Here is a 26341-nt window from a genome sequence, read left to right as displayed (position 1 = left end):
AACTGTTATGCGGTCAATCTTTATGCTTCATTGTGTCCGAAAGGGCAGAAGGACTGTTTTTAAACTTAAACACTGACTGACTGCTTAACTTTTATGGCATAGCTAAAAATGCTATACTAAGTCCAAAAGGGCGGATGGAACCCTATTAAACTTAAATAGAAGACGAAGCTTAACTCGCTAAGCACGGATCTCGGGGTCGTGGTCTAGTTCGAGCCCTGGGCGAGGCGTATGTTCTCCGTGACGATTTGATAAAAGACATTGTGTCTGAAATCATTCGTCCTCCACCTCTGATTCATATGGGGAAGTTAGCAGTTACTTGCGGAGAACAGGTTTGTACTGGTACAGAATCCAGGAACACTAGTTAGGTTAACAGCACGCCGTTACATAACTGAAATACTGAACATTGAAAAACGGCGTTAAACCCAAAACAAACATGACGGCCATATTTCGTTCTGGAGCTGGAAGTATCAATCATGCGATGCAATTTGCATTTGGCAGCACTTTTCTGTCCATCTATGTGAAACTTTAAATTTACAAAGATGTAAACATATGCCCAAATTCCGATCTACGTAATTAGGTGGATTCACGAAATTTTGATAGAATGATGGTCTTTATTATTTATTGTCCGCTGATAATATTTAGGTAGAATTGTTTATCTAAATGAGTTTGATTATTATTATAAGTTAAATAAATGTTTGTGTGAAATAACTTTAAATATTTTTAAAAGATATGAATTCACGTAAACAAAATACATTTTTCATTATTGTTTTATTAAACATCTGTACACCAATAATCGACGCAAAAAAAAAAATTGACTCCATTACGCACTTTACATCCCATTGCGCACCATTGCGCACTTTACTTCGCACTATAGGCATACAGACTCTAAATAGAAAAATGGCGCGAAAAAAATGGTAGTCGCATAATGGCGGACACAAATAGTCCTCAGTTTTTTTGCTCTGTAGAGCTATTTTCCTTATTTTCCTTATTTTCTTTGCAATATTTTTGCTAAAATCACATGACAGATCTATGACTGACATGTAGGTAGCATTTTCATAATGAAATAACAACATGACAAAATTTTTCATGGAAACTTAGATCATACACCACTAGTATAATTTGGGGGTCTCATTTTTTAGCTGATTTTGCAGTTTGTGTGTTTGACTGAAATTATTTTTCTTGCATCAAACATGACCCCTACTTTTCTTTTGATTTTTCTTTAGCACTATCAATATTCTTCAAGAAAATGTAGGTTACAGACATTTTTAAAATGGGTCCTGGTGTGTGCTGCGGCCATTGGAAATAGGTCAATTTTATATAGAATAAAGAACAAAAACTATTTAGTGTGTTATAACCTATAAGCGTAGACTACCAGTTTTCAGTTTCAGTTTATTTTTAATATAAGGCCCATAAGGGCATCTGCATGGCATAATACCATAACAATTTCCACAAAACAGTTCCAAGACAGTTCAAACATATTCAAAATGATAATTCTATCTAAGTGTGACTAGACATGTGTAAAATGATTGAATGTAAAGTTACATTTAATGGAAGGTGGTAATATTACCTTACCTTTTGCATAACATTTTTAAGAAATATTGCAAGTTTTAATAAAACAGTCCTATCCGAGCTTTGAAATTTTTTTGAAAAGATACAATATTGCGTATTCTTAATTCTTTTGGAATGTATTTTTTCCTTTCTGAAATAAAGTGTACACAATCAAAAATATAATGGAATTCATCCCCTATAGAGTTATTATTACACAAATGACAAGTTCTCTGACTAAGATCAATATTATATCTTACACCCTTTTCTACTGGTAATTTATTGTTACGACATCTAAAATGACAAAATGACAAAGCCAAGTCTCTTGGAAGTAAATTAAAATAATTCTCAAAAGTGAAATCTGTTTTAAATATTCTGTAGTTAATACATTTGTTAGATGACTGTAACTGCTCATTCCATTTCTGCATAAACTGATCTTTGATTATTTGCTTAATAATAGTACTAAAATATTTTGGGCTAGGAGCCGACTGATTAATGTGATCGGTCCGAATCAACCACGGTCCGAATCAGACTGTTTCCTAATTACCTCCCCTTTTAAATTGTACACCATTTGTACACATAATTAGGAAAAGTTCTTTTTATGTACAGTAGTAGTTATTTTCTTGTCAGATCATAGGTACACATTGTATTTTTCTACATGCCAGACACTTTAATCCCCAATAAATAGGATGGTTCCAAGTGTTGAGAAAACACCGTGTTGACACCTACTAGACTAGTCTAGGCAGGGCACTAGACAACTTTTGGGGACAGGTACCCATACCCTTAGGAAGGGGAATTGTTCGTTTTTTAAAGACAAAAAGGGGAAGTTTTTAGCCATATATATGTTACTACTTTTCACGCTTATTAATACTGTTTTCAATAATTTCTAACTAATGCAACAGCAACCATCCTTAGAGACACTATAAGTAAGCTGAAAAAGAGTTCATATCTAGTTGTGTCAAACAACCTATTATCAGAGGAATTTTCTTCTGAGAAAGGGGGGAAAAAAACATACTATTTTATGAGGGGAATGGGGCCCATATTCGGCCCCAAGAACGGCCAAACGAGTGCCCTGCTAGGTTACGGATCCCCGTCCGTAGTTCTGGCTACCATAACTTAAGGTTTTTTGTTTGTTTGTTTTGGGTTTAACGCCGTTCTTCAACAGTATTTCAGTCATATAATGGCGGGCAGTTAACCTAGCCAGTGTTCCTGGATTCTGTACCAGTACAAAACCTGTTCTCCGCAAGTAACTACCAACTTCCCCACATAAATTATCAGAGGGTGAATGATTTCAGACACAATGTCTGGTATCACGTTTTGAATTTCCTGTGAATGATGAAAAAACAAAGAACATTCAGTTATGTTATAATTCAACCAAAGGAGCAACAAAAAAGTTTCCTTTGTCTACCAGGAAGGAACAATTAATTCTTTTAGGAAGTGGCTAGGTAGCCGGTTCTAGTCCTAGAAAATTATCTTTGCTGGATTTTACTAGAAATTGAAGTACATGTAGGGTTCACTTGCATTTGTAATATTTAATAGGATTTTATATATTAAAAATGCAATATATGGCCACCATGGATGAGTGTTTGCCTGGAGACTTTTCTAATGAGACACTATGAAATATGTTATGTGAACTCGAAGTCGAAAGAAAACTTTATTAATTACAGAAAATTCTTACTATTGTATAAGAACTGTGATTTTGGAATATACAGATCCCCAGGATCCGGACAAAATACCCTCCTGACAAAACCCCCTTTGCTCATTTTCAGTCAGGGGTGTAACTGTTTTAAGTTATGTAACCTATTTCAGTTATTTTTTCAAGCATTTTATAACGCGTATTAGTTATAAAATATAGATAGCCCAGGTAAGTTATTAAAAAAAAGCCTTTTTACTGTTCTCACAAAGTGACCTTTAAAGTGTAATTAGTAGCAAACTGTGGTTAATCAAATTCTCTTTTAGTCTGATCATGACCTGATGAGCATAATGGGATGTTAAGTGTTTTATAGCTTTAAAACCATTTGCGTAAGACTTTATCAGCCTTGCGTAAAAAAATTTACTGCATAGCTGGAAAGATAAAAGGCCAAGGATTCTTGAAATGATTGCATTAGTCACATTCAAATTGAGGAATTGACACAGGAGGGCTTTGTAATATTTTATGATAACTGAAACAAGTTACGAAAGTAAACGCAATAACTCAAATGAGTTATAAACTGTGATAACTTGAAACAGTTACAACCCTGACTGATTTTTGCATAGGCAGACAAAGCCCCCTTCAGTTTTTAGCTTACCTGAGCAATGCAAGATGTCAGTGGTCTGTCATCTGTCTATCAACATTTAGCTTGTATATGCAATATAGACTGTATTTTTCAGTTGATCTTCATAAAATTTGGTCAGAATGATTGCATTGTAAATATCTAGGTCAAGTTCGAATATGGGACATTAGAGGTCAGAAACTAGGTCACTAGGTCAGATCAAAGAATAAGCTTGTGTATGCAATAGAGGCTGTATTTTTAGCTCGACTATTCAAAGAATAGTCTAGCTATTCCGCTCACCCTGGCGTTGGCGTCGCCGTCGGTGTCGGCATCACACCTTGGTTAAGCTTTTGCATGCAAGTACATACAGCTATCATTTAAAGGCATATAGCTTTGAAACTTATTTTTTCTTTTTCTAGGTCAATTACCAACCTCACTGGGTCAAGTTCCATAACTCTGACATGTATTTGAGCAAATTATGCCCACTTTTGGACTTAGAAAATTCTGGTTAAAGTTTTACATGCAAGTTACTATCTCCAGAACTAATGCAGATATTGAACTGAAACTTCACATGTGTCTTCAGGTTATAAAACTAGTGATAACACAAAGTCCCATAACTTTGACCTTCATTTTGGCCAAATTATGCCCCCTTTTGGACTTAGAAAATTCTGGTTAAAGTTTTGCGTGCAAGTACATGTACCTACAGCTATTACTAAAAGGCATATAGTTTTGAAACTTATTTTTTTTCTTTTTCTAGATAAATTAACAACATCACTGTGTCAAGTTCCATAACTCTGACATGTATTTTAGGCAAATTATTCCCCCTTTTGGACTTAGAAAATCCTGGTTAAAGTTTTACATGCAAGTTACTATCTCCAAAATTAATGCAGATATTGAATTGAAACTTAATATCTGTCTTCGGGGTTATAAAACTAGTTGATAGCATCTAGTCCTATAACTTCGAACTGCATTTTAGCCAAATTATGCCCCCTTTTGGACTTAAAAAATCATGGTAAAAGTTGTGCGTTCAAGTACATACAGCTATTACCAAAAGGCATACATATTTGAAACTTAATTTTTCTTTTTCTATATCAATTACCAACCTCACTGGGTCAAGTCCCATAACTCTGACATGTATTTTAGGCACATTATGCCCCCTTTTGGACTTAGTCTAGAAAATCTTGGTTAAAGTTTTACATGCAAATTACTATCTCCAAAGCTAATGCAGATATTGAATTGGAACTTCACATGTGTCTTCAGGGTTATAAAACTAGTTGATAGCATCAAGTCCCATAACTCTGATATGCATTTTGGTCAAATTATGTCCCCTTTTGAACTTAAAACTCTTGATATTTAACATTTTGGGTAATATTTCCTGCTTCTGGGACAATATTTCGAATAGTTGAGCTTGGCTGTCTTACGGACAGCTCTTGTTCCATTGATCATCATGAAATTTAGTCAAAATGTTTGCCTAAATAAAATCTAGGTCAAATTTGAATATGGGTTATCTAGGGTGAAAAACTGGGTCACCTGGTCAAATCAGAGAAAAGCCTCATGTATGCAATAGGGACTGCATTTTACTCTTTATGAAATTTGATGGATGAAATCTAGGTTAAGTTCGAATATAGGTCATCTGGGGTCAAAATCAGTTCACCGGGTCAAATCAAAGAAAAAAACGTTGTACGCAATAGGGGCTGCATTTTACACTGGATGTTCATAAAATTTGGTCAGTTGCCTTGATCAAATCTATGTAAAGTTCGAATATATAGGGAATATGGGGTCAAAAGCTAGGTCGCTAGGCCAAATCAAAGAAAACATTGTCTGTGCGATAGAGACTGTATTTTTCAAATTTCAGAATGATTGCCTTGATAAAATCTAAGTCAGGTTTTAATACGGGTTATCTAGCGTAAAAAAATATGTCAACAGGTCAAAAGAAAAACATTGTGTATGCAAAAGGGACTGTATTTTACACAGGATCTTGATGAAATATGATCAGAATGTTTGTCGGATGAAATCTAGGTTGAGTTCGAATAGGGTTCATCTTGGGTCAAAACAAGGTCACCCAGTAAAATCAAAGAAAAACTTTGTGAATGCAATAGGTCCTACATTTAGGCAGGATGTTCATGTAATTTGATCAAAATGTTTGCTTTGATGAAATCTAGGTCAAGTTCAAGTATTAGTCATCTAGAGTTAAACACTAGGTCAACAGGTCAAATCAAAGAAAAACTTATGCAGTAGGGGCTGCATTTTTCAGTGGATCTTCATGAAATTTGAACAGAATGTGTTTTGGTGACAGGTAGGTCGATTTCAGATATGGGTCATTTTGGGTAAAAAACTAGGTCACCTAGTCAATTCAAAGACATACTTTTCCTTTGCCAAAGGCCTTAAGGGGCCACATTTTTAGCAGGATATTCATTAAATCTGAAAGCTGTTTTCAGGTGAACGAATAGGACCATTTGGTTCTATTGGTTACTATGAGGGCAAAATCCCCGTCGCTGAATTTTACAAGGACAAAATCCCCTTCTTGTTAGCTGAGTTATTGTGATCGCTCGATGACCGTCATCTGTCTGTCTGTCGTCTGTCTGTCAACATTTAGCTTGTGTATGCGATAGAGGCTGTATTTTTCAACTGATCTTCATGAAATTTAGTCAGAATGATAACCTTGATAAACTTTAGGCAGAGTTCGAAAATGGGTTATCTAGGATGAAAAACTAGGTGACTAGGTCAAATCAAAGAAAAACCATTGTGTAAGCGATTGAGGCTGTATTTTTTAATTGATCTTCATGATATTTGGTCAGAATGATGACCTTGATGAAATCTAGGCCGAGTTTGAAAATGGTTCATCTGAGGTCAAAAACTAGGTCAGTAACTAGGTCATTAGGTCATATCAAAGAAAATACTTGTTTAAACTCAAGAGACCACATTTTTGGTCCAATCCTAATAAAATTTAACAAGGTCAAACATATTTACACTGTTCTTGTGTTTCTCAGGTGAGCGACTTAGGGCGACCTTGGCCCTCTTGTTTTTTTTTTGTTTTTTTTGTTGTTTTTTGCAAGTATGACAAAACCCCCTTTGCTTTTTTTACAAGGAGGACAAATCGGCCTTCATCCAAGTATCAAAAGGGCAAATAAAACATTTTTATGATTTTATTAATACAGTTAATTTCAGATTTAACAATAAAGACAAACACAGACAAATAAATCAGTGTGTGACAATATGTTCAATTTATTTATCTGTAATCCACACTGGGATTTTCTAGCCGTCCTGTAACCGGACGACTAGAACGCAGGCTAGGCGTCGGGTAACAGAACGGCTATTTTTTCGGAACTCCTGTTTTATTTTTTATCCATGTCAAATTTTTCAAGTCTGTTTTGGTGCCCCCGCCCCCTCCCCCCCCCCCATGAGTGGTGGGGGCATATAGATTTGGACTTATCCATACGTCCGTCTGTCCGAAGTTCGTGACGCGCCTAGCTAAAAAAGTATTTGATATAAATTGATGAAACCTTGTACGAGTCTTTATCATGACATGAACTTGCGCACCTCCTATTTCCAGAGTTATGGCCCCTGAAATTTCAAAAATGCACACTTTCACCTTGTGACACGCCTAGCTCAAAAAGTGTTTGATATAGATTCATGAAACTTTGCATGAGTCCTAATCATGATATGAACTTGCGCAACTCCTATTTCTCATCAGGGTCCGCCCCCTATTTCCAGAGTTATGGCCCCTGAAATGGTTTAAAATGCACATCTTCACCTTGTGACGAGCTTAACTCAAAAAGTATCACATATTAATTGATTAAACATTGCATGAGTCTTTATTATGATATGATCTTGCGCACCTCCTATTTTTAGCTCGACTATTCGAAGAATAGTCTAGCTATTCTACTCACCCTGGCGTCGGCGTCGGCGTCGGCGTCGGCGTCGGCGTCACACCTTGGTTAAGTTTTTGCATGCAAGTACATACAGTCATCAATGAAAGGCATATAGCTTTGAAACTTATTTCTTCTTTTTCTAGGTCAATTACCAACCTCTCTGGGTCAAGTCCCATAACTCGACATGTATTTTGAGCAAATTATGCCCCTTTTGGACTTAGAAAATTTTGGTTAAAGTTTACATGCAAGTTACTATCTCCAAAACTAATGCAGATATGATTTGAAACTTCACATGTGTCTTCGGGGTTATAAAACTAGTTGATAGCAGCAAGTCCACCATAACTCTGACTTTCATTTTGGCCAAATTAAGCCCCCTTTTGGACTTAGAAAATTCTGGTTAAAGTTTTGCGTGCAAGTAACATACAACTATTTCTAAAAGGCATATAGATTTGAAACTTATTTTTTCTTTTTCTACATCAATTACCAACCTCACTGGTCAAGTCCCATAACTCTGACATGTTTTTTGAGCAAATTATGCCCTCTTTTAGACTTAGAAAATTTTGGTTAAAGTTTTACATGCAAGTTATTATCTCCAAAACTAATACAGATATTGATTGAAACTTCACATGTGTCTTCGGGGTTATAAAACTAGTTGATTAGATCAAGTCCCATAACTCTGACCTTCATTTTGGCCAAATTATGCCCCCTTTTGGACTTAGCAAATTCTGGTTAAAGTTTTGCGTGCAAGTACATAAAGCTATTACTAAAATGCATATAGATTTGAAACTTATTTTTTCTTTTTCTAGATCAATTACTAACCTCACTGGATCAAGTCCCATAACTCCTGGCATGTATTTTGGGCAAATTATGCCCCCTTTTGGACTTTGAAAATTCTGGTTAAAGTTTACATGCAAGTTTCTATCTCCAAAACTAATGCAGATATTGAATTGAAACTTCTCATGTGCCTTCGGGTTATAAAACTAGTTGATAGCAGCAAGTCCCATAACTGATATGCATTTTGGTCAAATTATTCCCACTTTTGAACTTAAAACTCTTTTGATATTTAACTTTTTTGGGTAATATTTTCCTGCTTCTGGTCAATATTTCGAATAGTCGAGCTTGGCTGTCTTACGGACAGCTCTTGTTTGTCTGCCTCCGCTCCTTACTTTCAGAATTATGGCCCCTGAAAATAGTCAAAAATGCACATTTTCACTTTGTGACGCGCCTAGCTCAAAAAGTATATGATATAAATGGATAAAAACTTGCATGAGTCTTTATCATATTTTTAGCTCACCTGTCACATAGTGACAAGGTGAGCTTTTGTGATCATGCAGCGTCCGTCGTCCGTCCGTGCGTCCCTAAACTTTGTTTGTGACCACTCTAGAGGTCACATTTTTTGTGGGATCTTTATGAAAGTTGGTCAGAATGTTCATCTTGATGATATCTAGTTCAAGTTCGACACTGGGTCAAGTGCCTTCAAAAACTAAGTCAGTATGTCTAAAAATAGAAAAACGTTGTGACCTCTCTAGAGGCCATATATTTCACAAGATCTTCATGAAAATTGGTCAGAATGTTCACCTTGATGATATCTAGGTCAAGTTCGAAACTGGGTCATGTGCGGTCAAAAACTAGGTCAGTAGGTCCAAAAATAGAAAAACATTGTGACCTCTCTAGAGGCCATATATTTCACAAGATCTTCATGAAAATTGGTCAGAACGTTCACCTTGATGATATCTAGGTCAAGTTCGAAACTGGGTCACGTGCCTTCAAAAACTAGGTCAGTAGGTCAAATAATAGAAAAACCTTGTGACCGCTTTAAAGGCCGTATTTTTCATGGGATCTGTATGAAAGTTGGTCTGAATGTTCATCTTGATAATATCAAGGTGAAGATCGAAACTGGGTCACGTGCGGTCAAAAACTAGGTCAGTAGGTCTAAAAATAGAAAAAGCTTGTGACCTCTCTAGAGGCCATATAATTCAGGAGATCTTCATGAAAATTGGTCAGAATGTTCACCTTGATGATATCTAGATCAGATTCGAAAGTGGGTCACGTGCCTTTATAAACTAGGTCAGTAGGTCAAATAATAGAAAAACCTTGTGACCTCTCTAGAGGCCATATTTTTCATGGGATCTGTATGAAAATTGGTCTGAATGTTCATCTTGATGATTTCTAGGTCAAGTTTGAAAGTGGGTCACGTGCCTTCAAAAACTAGGTCAGTAGGTCAAATAATAGAAAAACCTTGTGACCTCTCTAAAGGCCATATTTTTCATGGGATCTGTATGAAAATTGGTCTGAATGTTCATCTTGATGATATCTAGGTCAAGTTCGAAACTGGGTCACGTGCCTTCAAAAACTAGGTCAGTAGGTCAAATAATAGAAAAACCTTGTGACCTCTCTAAAGGCCATATTTTTCATGGGATCTGTATGAATGTTAGTCTGTATGTTCATCTTGTTGATATCAAGGTGAAGATCGAAACTGGGTCACGTGCGTTCAAAAACTAGGTCAGTAGGTCTAAAAATAGAAAAACCTTGTGACCTCTCTAGAGGCCATATATTTCAGGAGATCTTCATGAAAATTGGTCAGAATGTTCACCTTGATGATATCTAGGTCAGATTCGAAAGTGGGTCACGTGCCTTCATAAACTAGGTCAGTAGGTCAAATAATAGAAAAACCTTGTGACCTCTCTAGAGGCCATATTTTTCATGGGATCTGTATGAAAATTGGTCTGAGTGTTCATCTTGATGATATCTAGGTCAAGTTTGAAAGTGGGTCACGTGCCTTCAAAAACTAGGTCAGTAGGTCAAATAATAGAAAAACCTTGTGACCTCTCTAAAGGCCATATTTTTCATGGGGTCTGTATGAAAATTGGTCTGAATATTCATCTTGATGATATCTAGGTCAAGTTCGAAACAGGGTCATGTGCGGTCAAAAACTAGATCCGTAGGCCGAGTGGTTAAGGTCGCTGACTTCAAATCACTTGCCCCTCATCGATGTGGATTCGAGCCTCACTCGGGGCGTTGAATTCTTCATGTGAGGAAGGAAGTGGGTCACGTGCCATCAAAAAGTAGGTCAGTAGGTTAAATAATGAAAAAAACGTTGTGACTTCTCTAGAGGCCATATTTTTCATGGGATCTATATGAAAGTTGGTGTGAATGTTTATCTTGATGATATATAGGTCAAGTTTTAAACTGGGTCAACTGCGATCAAAAACTAGGTCAGTAGGTCTTGAAATAGAAAAACCTTGTGACCTCTCTAGAGGCCATACCATTGAATGGGTCTTCATGAAAATTGGTCAGAATGTTCATCTTAATGATATCTAGGTCAAGTTTGAAACTGGGTCACATGGCTTAAAAAACTAGGTTAGTAGGTCAAATAATAAAAAAAACTTGTGACCTCTCTAGAGGCCATACTTTTCATGGGATCTGTTGGTCTGAATGTTCATCTTGATGATATCTAGGTCAAGTTTGAAACTTGGTCAACTGCGGTCAAAAACTAGGTCAGTAAGTCTAAAATTATTAAAATATTTGACCTCTCTAGAGGCCATATTTTTCAATGGATCTTCATGAAAATTGATCTGAATGTTCACCTTGATGATATCTAGGTCAGTTTCGAAACTGGGTCACGTGCGGTCAAAAACTAGGCCAGTAGGTATAAAAATAGAAAAACCTTGAGACCTCTCTAGAGGCCATATTTTCACCTTGATGATATCTAGGTAAAGTTGAAAACAGGGTCATGTACCTTCGAAAACTAGGTCAATAGGTCAAATAATAGAAAAACCTTGTGACCTCTCTAGAGACCATATTTTTCAATGGATCTTCATGAAAATTGGTCAGAATGTTCATCTTAATGATATCTAGGTCAAGTTTGAAACTGGGTCACATGGCTTAAAAAACTAGGTTAGTAGGTCAAATAATAAAAAAAACTTGTGACCTCTCTAGAGGCCATACTTTTCATGGGATCTGTTGGTCTGAATGTTCATCTTGATGATATCTAGGTCAAGTTTGAAACTGGGTCAACTGCGGTCAAAAACTAGGTCAGTAAGTCTAAAATTATTAAAATATTTGACCTCTCTAGAGGCCATATTTTTCAATGGATCTTCATGAAAATTGATCTGAATGTTCACCTTGATGATATCTAGGTCAGTTTCGAAACTGGGTCACGTGCGGTCAAAAACTAGGCCAGTAGGTATAAAAATAGAAAAACCTTGAGACCTCTCTAGAGGCCATATTTTCACCTTGATGATATCTAGGTTAAGTTCAAAACAGGGTCATGTACCTTCGAAAACTAGGTCAATAGGTCAAATAATAGAAAAACCTTGTGACCTCTCTAGAGACCATATTTTTCAATGGATCTTCATGAAAATTGGTCAGAATTTTTATCTTGATAATATCTAGGTCAAGTTCAAAACTAGGTCACATGAGCTCAAAAACTGGGTCACTATGTCAAATAATAGAAAAAACGACGTCATACTCAAAACTGGGTCATGTGGGAAGAGGTGAGCGATTCAGGACCATTATGGTCTTCTTGTTAAAGTTATGGCCCTGAGAGAGTAAAACAAATGCACATTTTCACCTAATTATATGCCTTCCTCAAAAAGTATTTGATGTAAATGCATGAAACCTTGCTTGAGACATAATGTGACCTTGCACACTTGGCATTCTTCTTGAGAATCTTAGCACTTATTACAGATCTCGAGTTATGGCTCTTGAAATAGCCAAAATAGTGGATTTTTATCTCGACTATTCGAAGAATAAGTAGAGCTATCCTACTCACCACGGCGTCGGCGTCGGCGTCACACCTTGGGTTAAGTTTTTCGTACCAGTCCACATTTTGACAGTCTTTTGAGATAAAGCTTTGAAACTTTCAACACTTGTTAACCATCATCATGGCCAGTTATAGGCAAGAGCACATAACTCCGTCAAGGATTTTGGCTGAATTATGGCCTCTTTTGACTTAGAAATCATGGTTAAGTTTTTCGTACCAGTTCATATTTTGACAAAGTCTTTTGAGATAAAGCTTTGAAACTTTCAACACTTGTTTACCATCACCATGTCCAGTTATAGGCAAGAGCACATAACTCCATCAAGGATTTTGGCTGAATTATGGCCCTTTTTGACTTAGAAATCTGGGTTAATATTTCGTACCAGTTCATATTTTGACAAAGTCTTTTGAGATAAAGCTTTGAAACTTTCAACACCTGTTTACCATCACCATGTCCAGTTATAGGCAAGAGTACATAACTCCATCAAGGATTTTGGCTGAATTATGGCCCCTTTTGACTTAGAAATCTTGGTTAAGTTTTTCGTACCAGTTCATATTTTTTGTAAAGTGTTTGACATATGGCTTTGAAACTTTTATCACTTGTAGGAAAGAGAACATAACTCTGTCATCTATTTTGGCTGAATTATGGCCCTTTTTGGACTTTGAAATTGGTTCTGTTTTCATACAAGTCCATGTTTTGTCAAATCTATTTGACATACGGCTTTTAAACTTTGAACACTTGTTTATCATTATGATTTCCATCTGTAGGCAAGAGTACATAACTATTTTGACTGAATTATGGCCCTTTTTGGACTTTGAAATTGGCTCATATATTGCCATTTAGTGCAAGACTTATCGAAATCAAAGTAATACAGGAACATTGTTTGTCTAATCAATTTGTTTCTTTTTTCTGAATATCCGTGGAAATATTTTGACCCCATTCTTCAATCAGTTCTTCGAATAGTCGTGCGCGAAGTCATCAGACAGCTCTTGTTGTTTGTGATGCTCATAGCTCAAAAAGGATATGGCCTAGAATAATGAATCCTTTTCATAAAATGTTTGTTGAGGCTATACCCCATTAAGACTGCAAACATTTGAATTATTTCCCCTTATTTGTGACAAATGTAAAAGTGGGGGGCATACCCTGTGTCCTACAGACACATTCTAGTTGACAAAAGACACGTGTGGCGTGCAAAGTAGGTGAGCACTAACACATTTCAATTTAAAAGTACTTTGTTCCATTTCAGACATCAGATGTTATATCGGAAGGAAAGAAGACAATTTTACATTACAGCAAGTTTAAGATGTCGTAATGCCTAGTTAGGATAGTAGCTTTCTTCGGCAGAGATGAAGATTTTTTGCTACATGACAAAAACCTCGAAAGTAGTGACAGGTTTCCAGAGAAGAATTATTAATTAATACAAACATTCATTCAAACATTAGCGATATAACAACCGAGCAAAGTTGCTGCATACAGAGCCTAAAAATGAGACTTCAGTTGAACAAAAAGTCCAGTTTGAGTCACACATACACTAATCTGAACTATGGGATATTTCAGTGGAACAAAAAAGTAACAGACATAAACACACGGTAGAAATAAGTGATATTGATGTGGAGCAATCATCCAGTTCAGTCACATACTTTTCACAATATACATGTAGTGCCTTTTTTGTGGAGCTAATGTTCAGAAAAGTCGTATACACCTTTTAGAATAAGATAACATTACACTGGAGCAAAAATTAATTTCAAATCAGATACACTTTTCAGAATTAAATGATATTTTAGTGGAGAAAAAATCCAGCCAACGTCAGATACACTCTTCAGAATTAAATGATATGTCAGTGGAGCAAAAATCCAGCCAACATCAGATACACTCTTCAGAATAAAATGATATGTTAGTGGAGCAACAATCCAGCCAAAGTCAGATACACTCTTCAGAATTAAATGGTATGTCATTGGAGCAAAAATCCAGTCAAAGTCAGATACACTCTTCAGAATTAAATGATATGTTAGTGGAGCAACAATCCAGCCAACGTCAGATACACTCCTCAGAATTAAATGATATGTCATTGGAGCAAAAATCCAGTCAAAGTCAGATACACTCTTCAGAATTAAATGATATGTTAGTGGAGCAACAATCCAGCCAACGTCAGATACACTCTTCAGAATTAAATGATATGTCATTGGAGCAAAAATCCAGTCCACGTCAGGTACGCTCTTTAGAATTAAATGATATGTCAGTGGAGCAAACATCCAACAAACGTCAGATACACTCTTCAGAATTAAATGATATGTCAGTGGAGCAAAAATCCAGCCAACATCAGATACACTCTTCAGAAGTAAATGATAATATTATGTCAATGAAGCAAATATCCAGTCCACGTCAAATACACTCTTCAGAATTAAATGATATGTTAGTGGAGCAAACATCCAGTACATGTCAGGTACACTCTTCCGAATTAAATGATATGTCAGTGGAGCAAAAATCCAGTCAAAGTTAGATGCACTCTTCAGAATTAAATGATTTAACAATGGAGCTAAAATCCAGTCCACGTCAGGTGCACTCTTCAGAATTAAATAGTATGTCAGTGGAGAACAAGTCCAGTCAAAGTCAGATACACTCTTCAGAAATAAGTGATATGTCGGTGGAGAAAAAGTCCAGCCAAAGTCAGATACACTCTTCAGAATTAAGTGATATGTCAGTGGAGAAAAAGTCCAGCCAAAGTCAGATACACTCTTCGGAGTTAAGTGATATTACGATGGAGAAAAACTCTGGTCCAAGTCAGATGCATTCTTCAGAATTAAGTGATATTACGGTGGAGAAAAAATGGAGTCCAAGTCAGTTGCGGAGTCCAAGTCAGATGCACTCTTTAGAATTAAATGATATTACTATGGAGCAAACATCCAGTCCAAGTCAGTTGAACCCTCCAGAAGTAAATGATAATATTATTATATCTGTTGAGCAAAAGTATTACCCAAGTTACATAGGCTCTTCAGCAGCGACAGGTGTGCATAATTCAAGTTTAAGTCAAATAATTTCTACGGATAAAGACAACAAGAATAGTGTGATAGCGGATGGGAAGAAGTTGGATAGTTCTTTATTGCCTCCGAATGACATTAAGTTTTCCTTGAAAACAGATTCAGGCTTAGAAATCTCGGCAAGACGGAAGAGAAACTATAGATGTGATAGTTGTGGGAAAAGCTTTGAATACGAAAGTGTTCTTATAAGACATGTAGCAACTCATTTGTATAAAACATCTAGACGATTCAAATGTGAATTTTGTGAACTATCATTTTCTGTTCCAAGGAGATTGAGAGATCACATGGTTAGTCACACAGGAGTTGTTCCTTTGGATTGTAAATACTGCAAAGAAACATTCACAGATGAAAGTAAATTTAATGATCACATGAAATTACATGATGGTTATAAGAAATATTTTTGTAAAATTTGCAATAAAAGGTTCGGGAAAATCGGTCTTCTTGCAAAACATAAAAAAGTCCACTCAGACATAAAACCTCATGTATGTGAGGTCTGCCAGCGTGCATTTAAACATAGCTACCATTTAAAAAGACATCTTAGTTTACATTACAAAACAGGACCAGTCGTTTGTGATATATGCAAGAAAAAACTTTCAAGTAAAGATACACTGAGATCCCACCATATTAGATGTCATGGCGATTTAAAGAAAGATTACGTGTGTGACCTTTGTGGGAAAGCATTTTTGTGTTTTTCACATGTAACAAGACATATAAAGTGTCATCTTGACTTCAAAATTTACTCGTGCAATATGTGTGATGTGTCGTTTGTAGAACAGTCAAGTTTGAAACTTCATTTAGTAGTTCATAACAAAAACAGACCAAAGAGTTTTGTTTGTGGCATTTGTGATAAAAGTTTTAGCCAACAAAATGTCTTGACTGAACATGTAAAGCGGCGCCATGCAATGGAAAAAGATACGGAATGCAAAGTGTGCGGCAAATTATTCAAGAAACACAATCTAGCTAAACATATGTCAAGGCATTCTCAGTATAAACATAAGTGTGATGTATGTGCAAAAAAATTCGCAGTATCTGGCGATCTCCGTAGACATATGAATATTCACACTGGAGAAACACCATATGTATGTCCATTCTGCAAAAAGGCATTCAATTGCAGCTCAAACCTATCCAGACACAAACAGTACTATCATACACCAGACAGAAAATTTGTGTGCAAAGTTTGTGACAGAAATTTCAAAACATCCAGTGATTTGCATCAACATAAACAATCAAAGTTTCATAAACAAACAGTTGATAAGCTAGAGAAATGAAGCCAGTAGTAGTATAACGTCAGTTTTTCTCTTCAATTTGTATAAAACGTGTGATTATGCACGAGTAGCAACCTAAGACCATATTTTGAAGTAATGCATTTTTGTTAATGATTTATTGAGCTTATTTATAAATTTGTTCGGTTTAACATAGCACCGACACAGTTATAAGTCATATGGCGACTTTCTAGTTTTTGATGGTGGAGGAAGACCCCAGGTGCCCCTCCGTGCATTATTTCAGCACGAGCTGGTACCTGGGTTGAACCACCGACCTTCCGTAAGCCAGCTGGATGGCTTCCTCACATGAAGAATTCAACACCCCGAGTGAGGCTCGAACCCACATTGATGAGGAGCAAGTGATTTGAAGTCAGCGATCTTAACCACTCGGCCAACTGATCTTCATGAATTTTGGTCAGAATGATTGCTTTGATAAAATCGAGGGCAGGTTGGAATATGGATCATCTTTAGTAAAAAACTAGGTCACTAGGTCAACTAATAGAAAATCCCTGTGTATGCGATAGAAGCTGTATTTTTCAATTGATCTTCATAAAATTTAGTCAGAATGATTGCCTTGACGAAATCTAAGTCAGATTTGAATATGGGTCATCTGGCCTCAAAATCTAGGTCAGTAGGTCATATCAAATAAATACTTGTTTAAATTCAAGAGACCAAATCCAAGAAAAAACTTGTGTATGTGATATAAGCTGTATTTTTCAACTGATCTTCATGAAATTTGGTCAGAATGATTGAATTGATAAAATCTAGGTCAGGTTAAATGATGGGTCATCTGGGGTCCCAAACTAGGTCACTAGGTCAAATCAAAGTAAAACCTTGTGTATGCGATAGAGGCTGTATTTTTCAATTGATCTTCATGAAATTAGCCAGTATGATTGCCTTGATGAAATCTAGGTCAAGTTTGAATATGGGTCATCTGTTTAAAGTAGGTCACTAGGTCAACACAAAGAAAATCTCTGTGTACGCGATAGAAGCTGTATTTTAAATTGATCTTCAAAAATTTGGTCAGAACGATTGCCTTGATGAAATCTAAGTCAGATTTGAATATGGGTCATCTGGCCTCAAAAGCTAGGTCAGTAGGTCATATCAAATAAAATACTTGTTTAAACTCAAGAGACCACATTTTTGGTCCAATTCTAATGAAAATTGGCCAGAATATTTTTTTCCATGAAATCCCTAAGTCAAACATATTTACACTGTTATGGTGTGTTTCTCAGATGAGCGACCTAGGGCCATCTTGGCCCTCTTGTTTCAAAATTATGCCCTCTTTTCGACTTAACAGTTTTGGGTTAAGCTTTTGTATCTGGTATCTCAGTATCCACGCATGGGAAAGAATTGAAATTGTGCACACTTGTTCACTCTCATGATATGACATGCATTGCAAAGATTCAATAACTCTTCTTTGCATTTTAAAAAAATTATGGCCCTTTTTAAACTTAACAGTTTTTAGCTCGACTATTCATAGAATAATAGAGCTCTCGGACTCACCCGTGCGTCGGTGTCCACGTCGGCGTCCCGATTTGGTTAAGTTTTTGTATGTAAGCTGGTATCTCAGTAACCGCTTGTGGGAATGGATTGAAACTTCACACACTTATTCACTGTGATAAAATGACTTACATTGCACAGGTTCCATAACTCTATTTTTGCTTTTTTTTACAAAATTATGCCCCTTTTCGACTTAGCAGTTTTTGGTTAAGTTTTTATACGCCCGTTTGAAAAACGGGACGTATTATGGGAACGCCCTTGGCGGGCGGGCGGGCGGGCGGCGTCCACAGACTTTGTCCGGAGCATATCTTCTACATGCATGCAGGGATATTGATGAAACTTGGTACAGTTGTTCACCATCATGAGACAGAGTGTCATGCGCAAGAACCAGGTCCCTAGGTCTAAGGTCAAGGTCACACTTAGAGGTTAAAGGTCAAATTCAAGAATGACTTTGTCCGGAGCATATCTTCTACATGCATGGAGGGATTTTGATGAAACTTGGCACAGTTGTTCACCATCATGAGACGGAGTGTCATGCGCAAGAACCAGGTCCCTAGGTCTAAGGTCAAGGTCACACTTAGAGGCCAAAGGATACAAGAATGAAAATTCAAGAATGACTTTGTCCGGAGCATATCTTCTTCATGCATGGAAGGATTTTGATGTAGCTTGGCACAGTTGTTCACCATAATGAGAGGGAGTGTCATGCGCAAGAACCAGGTCCCTAGATCTAAGGTCAAGGTCACACTTAGAGGTCAAAGGATACAATAATGAAAACTTTGTCCAGAACATATATTCTTCATGCATGAAAGGACTTTGATGTAGCTTGGCACAATTGTTCACCATCATGAGACGGAGTGTCATGCGCAAGAACCAGGTCCCTAGGGGTAAGGTCAAGGTCACACTTGGAAGTCAAAGATACAAGAATGACTTTGTCCGGAGCATATCTTCTTCATGCATGGAAGGATTTTGATGTAGCTTGGCACAATTGTACACCATCATGAGACGGAATGTCATGCGCAGAAACCAGGTCTCTAGGTCTAAGGTCAAGGTCACACTTAGAGTCCAAAGGTCAGATACAAGAATGACTTTGTCCGGAGCATTTCTACTTCATGCATGGAGGGATTTTGATGTTACTTGGCACAATTGTACACCATCATGAGACGGAATGTCATGCACTGGTCCCTTCTTTTGAATTACTTCCCTTTGCTGTTACTTTAAATAGCTTATATTGTAACTTTTTCATTACAAGTCGTAGGGAAAAATGGAGACCACTATTCTGTAGTACAACATGCATGTTACATCCAATTCTGAGGTGTATTTTGAGCTATCTCTACCTGATAAGGATTTTTGTGTGGACTTGTATTTTTTTTTCTTTAAAGATTAACTTCCCTTAGTTGTTACTATAAATAACTTTCATTGTAACTTCTTTATAATTGACCGTAGGGAAAAACCAAGACCTCTTTTCTGTGGTACAACATTGATGTTATTTTCAAATTTTGGGTGTATTTTAAGGTATCATAACCTGGTAATGATTTTTTTTTTGAAGAATTACAATAATTTCTAAAAAAAAAAAAAAAAAAAAACATTCTAAACAACTAGAAAATTAAAATTCCATTTGCAAATACAGCTGCTAAAGTAAAGAAATTTGCTGTGACGGGCGTATATTGTGACATTCTGGCACTCTTGTTGTATTTAAGCTGGTATCTCAGTATCCATTACTGGGAATGCATTTTAACTTCACACACTTGTTCACTGTCGTAATCTGACATGCACTGTGCAGATCCCATAACTCTGTTTTGCATTTTTTCAAAATTATGCCCCTTTTTCGACTTAGCAGTTTTTGGTAAAGTTTTTGTATATAAGCTGGTATCTCTGACTCAGTATCCACTAACGGGAATGGATTGAAACTTCACACACTTGTTCGCAGTCATGATCTGACATGCACTGTGTAGGTCCCATAACTCTACTTTGCATTTTTTCAAAATTATGCCCCTTCTTCGACTTGGCAGTTTTTGGTTAAGCTTTTGTATGTAAGCTGTTATTTGGGTATTCATTAATGGGAATGGATTGAAACTGAACACACTTGTTCACTGTCATGATATGACATGCAGTGCAAAGATTCAATAACTCCACTTTGCATTTTTACAAAATTATGCCCCTTTTTCAACTTAGAAGATTTTGGTTAAATTCTTTTATGTAAGCTGGTATCTCAGTACCCACTAATGGGAATGGATCGAAACTTGGTTACTGTCATAAGCTGAGAAGCACTGTGCAGGTTACATAACCTTGTTGTTTTGCATTTTTACAAAATTATGCCTTTTTCGACTTTGGTATTAATTCAATTGACACGGCTGTCGAATAGTCGAGCGTTGCTGTCCTCCGACAGCCCTTGTTTGTTAAATTCTTTTATTTAACCTGGTATCTCAGCACCTACTAATGGGAATGATTTAAACTGCGCACACTTGTCTGTCATGAGCTGATAAGCACTGTACAGGTTCCATTACCCTGTTTTGCTTTTTTTACAAAATTATGCCCCTTTTTATACGCCCGTTTGAAAAACGGGACTTATAATGGGAACGCCCCTGGTGGGCGGATGGACAGGCGGGCGGCGTTCACAGACTGTCCGGAGTATATCTTCTTCAAGCCTGGAGGGATATTGATGAAACTTGGCACAATTGTTCACCATCATGAGACGGAGTGTCATGCGCAAGAACCAGGTCCCTAAGTCTGAGGTCAAAGTCACACTTAGAGATCAAAGGTCTAATTCAAGAATGAGTTTTTCCGTAGCATATCTTCTTCATGCACGGAGGGATTTTGATGCAACTTGGCACAGTTGTTCACCATCATGAGACGGAGTGTCATGCGCAAGAACAAGGTCCCTAGGTCTAAGGTCAAGGTCACACTTAGAGGTCAAAGGATACAAAAATGAAAACTTTGTCCGGAGCATTTCTTCTTCAGGCATAGAGGGATTTTGATGTAACTTGGCAAAAATGTTCACCACCACAAGACGGAGTGTCATGTGCAAGAACCAGGTCCTAGGTCTAAGGTCAAGGTCACAGAGGCCAAAGGTCAGATACAAGAATGACTTTGTCCGAAGCATTTCTTCTTCATGCATGGAGGGATTTTGATGTAACTTGGCACAATTGTACACCCTCATAAGACGAAGTGCCATGTGCAGGTCCCTTTAGAATTACTTCCCTTTGTCGTTACTATAAATAGCTTATATTGTTACTTTTTCATTACTTGTCGTAGGGAAAAATCGAGACCACTTTTCTGTAATACAACATTCATGTTACATCCAATATTGAGGTGTACTTTGACCTATCTCTACCTTTTTTTCAGGATTTTTTTGTCGACTTACAATTTTTAGCTCACCTGTCACATAGTGACAAGATGAGCTTTTGTGATCACCCTTCGTCCGTCCGTGCGTCCGTCAACAATTTCTTGTCTGCACGATAGTGGTTTCATTTATGATTTTATTTTAACCAAACTTGCACACAACTTGTATCACCATAAGATCACGGTTCCTTTCTTGAACTGGCCAGATCCCATCATGGGTTTCAGAGTTATGGCCCCTGAAACGGCCAAAATTAGCTATTTTGACCTTGTCTGCACAATATCAGCTTTATTTATGATTTGATTTTTACCAAACTGGCACACAACTTGTATCACCATAAGATCTTGGTTCCTTTCTTGAACTGGCCAGATTCCATTATGGGTTCCAGAGTTATGGCCCCTGAAAGGGCCAGAATTAGCTATTTTGACCTTGTCTGCACAATAGCAGCTTCAGTTATGATTTGATTTTAACCAAACTTGCACACAACTTGTATCACCATAAGATCTTGGTTCCTTTCTTGAACTGGTCAGATTCCGTTATGGGTTCCAAAGTGATGGCCCCTGAAAGGGCCAGAATTAGCTATTTTGACCTTGTCTACACAATAGCAGCTTCTTTTATGATACGAATTTAATCAGACTTGCACAAAACTTGTGTCACCATAAGATCTCGGTTCCTTTTCTGAACCGGCCAGATCCCATAATGGGTTCCAGAGTTATGGCCCCTGAAAGGGCCAAAATTAGCTGTTTTGACCTTGTCTGCACAATAGCAGCTTCATTCATGATTTGATTTTAACCAAACTTGCACACAACTTGTATCACCACTTGGTTCCTTTCTTGAACTGGCCAGATTCCATCATGGGTTCCAGAGTTATGGCCCCTTAAAGGTCCAAAATTGGCTGTTTTGGCTTTTGCAGCCATATAGAGACTTCATTTACGGTTTTATTTGATACAAACTTCCAAAATATCTTCAACAACAATAAATCTTTGATTCCATGACAAATCAGATCCAATCGTAGGTTCCAGAGTTATTTTATATCTGATAACTTCCCTTGATTGTAATCAAAATGGATTTATATCAGTAAGTACTTATAGGACATATTTGAAATTTCATTATTGCTATTAGGTGGACTGAGACAATCAGGGTAGATAACTATGGACTGATTTTATGTCAAATTACCTCCCTTTATTTCAGATTAAAATGGGTATGTCTCCATAACTAATGAAGATACTGATCTGAAATTTCATTTATGTCAACAGATTTATTTGGCAGATCCTTCTTTTGTTCACTTTCAATATATTTTTTTTTAATTACTTCCCTTTTACGTTACTATAAATAGCTTATTTTTAGTAACTTTTTAATTATTGGCCGTAGGGAAAAACCGAGACCACTTTTCTGTGGTACAACATGGATGGTACCTCCAGTTTTTAGGTGTTTTTTGACATATCTATACCTTGTAAGATTTTTTTTCTTTTTGGTTAAATTTCTTCCCTTTGTTGTTCCTGTCCTTTGGACTATTTTTTCTGAGGACCTTCTTGCCCTCAAGTGCAATGATAACAGGTGAGCGATATAGGGCCATCATGGCCCTCTTGTTGTAAAGATTAAGTTCCCTTAGTTGTTATATTGTAACTTTTTTTATAATTGACCGTAGGGAAAAACTAAGACCACTTCTGTGGTACAACATAGATGTTACTTCCAAATTTTAGGTGTATTTTAAGGTATCTCTACCTGGTAAGGAGTTTTTTGTGGATTGAGAAAAACAAAAGAATTACAATAATTACTTAAGAACCATTTTTGTATTCATTCAGTTGACAAGGTTGTTGAATAGACGAGCGTTGCTGTCTTCATACAATTGTTAAATGTTGTCTTAAACCATAACCCAGAGGTTAGATGTTTATTATATGAGCCGTGCCATGAGAAAACCAACATAGTGGGTGTGCGACCAGCATGGATCCAGACCAGCCTGCGCATCCGCGCAGTCTGGTCAGGATCCATGCTGTTCGCTAACAGTTTCTCCAATTCCAATAGGCTTTAAAAGCGAACAGCATGGAGCCTGGCCAGACTGCGCGGATGCGCAGGCTGGTCTGGATCCATGCTGGTCGCAAACCCACTATGTTGGTTTTCTCATGGCACGGCTCATATGTTTATTGCTCTAGTGGTTCTCTACCAAGATTGTTCAAATCATGACCCGGGGGTCAGAATAGGCCACGTTTGGGTGGACCCTTGTTTTACATAGACACGAAGTGGTCATGTGAGTAATTGTGATCGTCCGTGTGTCTAGTCGTCCGTAGTCAAAATTTGTATTTAAACGACATCTCCACCAAAACCACTGAATGGATTTTGATGAAACTTGACCATGATGTTCTTTGGGTGGTTTTCTACCAAAATTGTTCAAACAGTTCAGCTTGGTTGCACATTGGGGCTGCCAGAACTAAAGTTAGAAAACAAAACTTCAAACGACATCTAATCCAATAGTCCGATTTTGAAATAATTTTACACAAATTGTCCTTACGTCATCTAAGATTGTTCAGATTATACCGATTCGTAAAATTATGGCCGCCAGAGGACGGAAGACTTGATGGACACAAGACGCAAAAATCCGGTTACCAGTCAAAAATGCAACAGTGCTGAGGCAAAAAAAAACACAAAAAAACAACCTATTCTTGTTCAGTCGAATTACTATAAAGATAAAAAAGTTTTATGAAAGGTTTTGGACTCGGATGCAATGTTTACAAATTAATGCTTTTTTGCTTACCTGAGCACAAAGTGTTCATGGTGAGCTATTGTGATCATGCTGTGTCCGTCTTTCGTTTGTCAACTTGAAGTCTTCCGTCCGTCGTCAACAATCGTGTTTAAGCGACGTCTCCGAAACCACTGAATGGATTCTGATGAAACTTAGCATGAATGTTCTTCGGATGGTCTTCTTCCAAAGTTGTTCAAACGGTTCCGCTTGGTTGCTTATAGGGGCTTCCATTGACACAAAACAATTGTCGGACGAGCATAAATCATAGTTAAGTGCATCAAAAAGGAAATTAAGAATAAAAGCAAACCAAAAAGCGTAAGTTTTATCAGTAAAAGTTTATTCTTGTCTCAGAAAAAAAGTAGTGACAAAATGTTTACGAGTTAACTTTCATATAAATGTCCAACTAAAAAATGGCCAATACATGATTGCAATGAAATTCATGCCGGCCTCCATGTAAAGTGCGGACGTATATTGGAAACATATTACGCCATTTGCTGCTTGTGGTTGTAAATATTATAAATTATTGTCAGCTTCCGGTTGAAGCGAAAGGAGTGGTTTTGATAAACTGTATTATCAAAGTATGTTGAATTATTTTTATATGAAATAACTCCATCTGTATTAAATGCGTTCGAAAATAAGATGATTCGGCTACAATATTTAGTTGATAAAAAACATAACATAGAGGCATATATAATAAGAGTCATTATAACCGTAGCCCGATCTTGGATTTTGTAGTTGGCTCTCGTGGATTTTGGAAGGTCGGATGATACTCGGCGCTTGCGCGCCACGTGAGAACTGATCTGACAGAAATCCGCACGAGTCGAATACACCATCCCTGATCAAGCTACTGTTATAAAAAAACGTATTATATCCCACGCGCTAAAGAATCTCTGAAAACAGCTTTTTGCAATGAAATATCTTTGGAAACTGCTAGTTAACGTTCATTGCCTTAATAAATAATAGTATTAGAAAAAGTCAAAACTACAAAAAAAATTACAACAAGTCATTTAATTTCTACATCAGCTTTCTTCAGGGTTTAAAACAAACATATCAAAAGAAATACGAACCCCCACCCCTGTGCTCCCACAAGCGTTATTGAAAATTCGCTATCGTGTTAATGATAAATATGCTACTTTTGCTTGAATGAATAACTTGGATAATTCGCCAGAAGCGATACAGACGCGGTTCCGAAAAATTCAAACATAATTTAAAACATCAAAATAATTTTCCTACTTTTTCATTTAACATCGGTCAATATTACTTTGGACTTCCAAGACGCAGGGGTGGATATAGGATTTTGTGTTAAGAGGGGGCGTAAATATTTGTAGTGTAGAGCCAGTAGGATGGGGGGAATCTGAAAACAATGGATCAATCTGGTGCATTCTGGGCGCTCTGGGGTACTTTATTTGGTATTGACAAAGGACAGGTTTTGTGACAAAATCAACACAAATAATATGCAATCTTTAGTCATGTTTTGTCAATTGTCAGACTTATTTTTGCGCTAGTATTTCGGAATTCCTTAGCCTGATTTCTGAGGATTATTTGTGGGAAGGGTTTACCTAGGACTATTGAACATAAAAATTGTAAAGAGCTTTATAGGAGCTCGTGCAAACATTGTCCGATTTAATATGTGCGAGCATAGCGAGCGAGGAAAAACCGCAATTTTTTTCACCCAGAACAAGAGACAACTTAACTATGCGATAGAGACAAAAATACACACTTTATATTTTTGTCCCAGAACAGAGAACAAATGACAGAAGAAAAAATGCATATTTTTTACCCAGAATAAATGAAAAATTATCTATGTGAGCGTAGCGAGCGAGAAAAGAATCTTATTATATATTTTTCGGCCAGAACAAGACAAATTACGTACACCAGCGTAGCGAGTGAGAAAAAAATGTATATTTTGCACTTGTTTTACCCAGAACAGAAGACAAATTATTTATGCTCCGGCGATTTTAGAGGGGGCGCCCCCTCTGGATCCGCTAGTGAGACGGTCAACAAAAATGTTTCCCTCGAAAAAAATTCT

At 37.0% G+C, this 26341-nt stretch overlaps 1 protein-coding gene across 1 annotated transcript; it reads left to right on the top strand.

Moving 5' to 3' along the window:
* The first annotated feature begins 14962 nt into the window (after nt 1-14962).
* LOC123542185 (zinc finger protein 184-like) lies at nt 14963-16738 on the top strand. The gene has a single exon (XM_045327884.2). It carries the CDS (start codon nt 14963-14965, stop codon nt 16736-16738), a length of 1776 nt encoding a protein of 591 aa, XP_045183819.2.
* The last annotated feature ends 9603 nt before the right edge of the window (nt 16739-26341 follow it).

The sequence above is a fragment of the Mercenaria mercenaria genome, chromosome 19 (genome assembly GCF_021730395.1).
Source record: "Mercenaria mercenaria strain notata chromosome 19, MADL_Memer_1, whole genome shotgun sequence".
Lineage (NCBI taxonomy): Eukaryota > Metazoa > Mollusca > Bivalvia > Venerida > Veneridae > Mercenaria > Mercenaria mercenaria.
This window is presented reverse-complemented; position numbering and strand designations above follow the sequence as displayed.

What these genes read in the sequence shown, in the direction of transcription:
- LOC123542185 (XM_045327884.2), top strand. Translation starts at nt 14,963, where the DNA reads ATGGAGCTAAAATCCAGTCCACGTCAGGTGCACTCTTCAGAATTAAAT.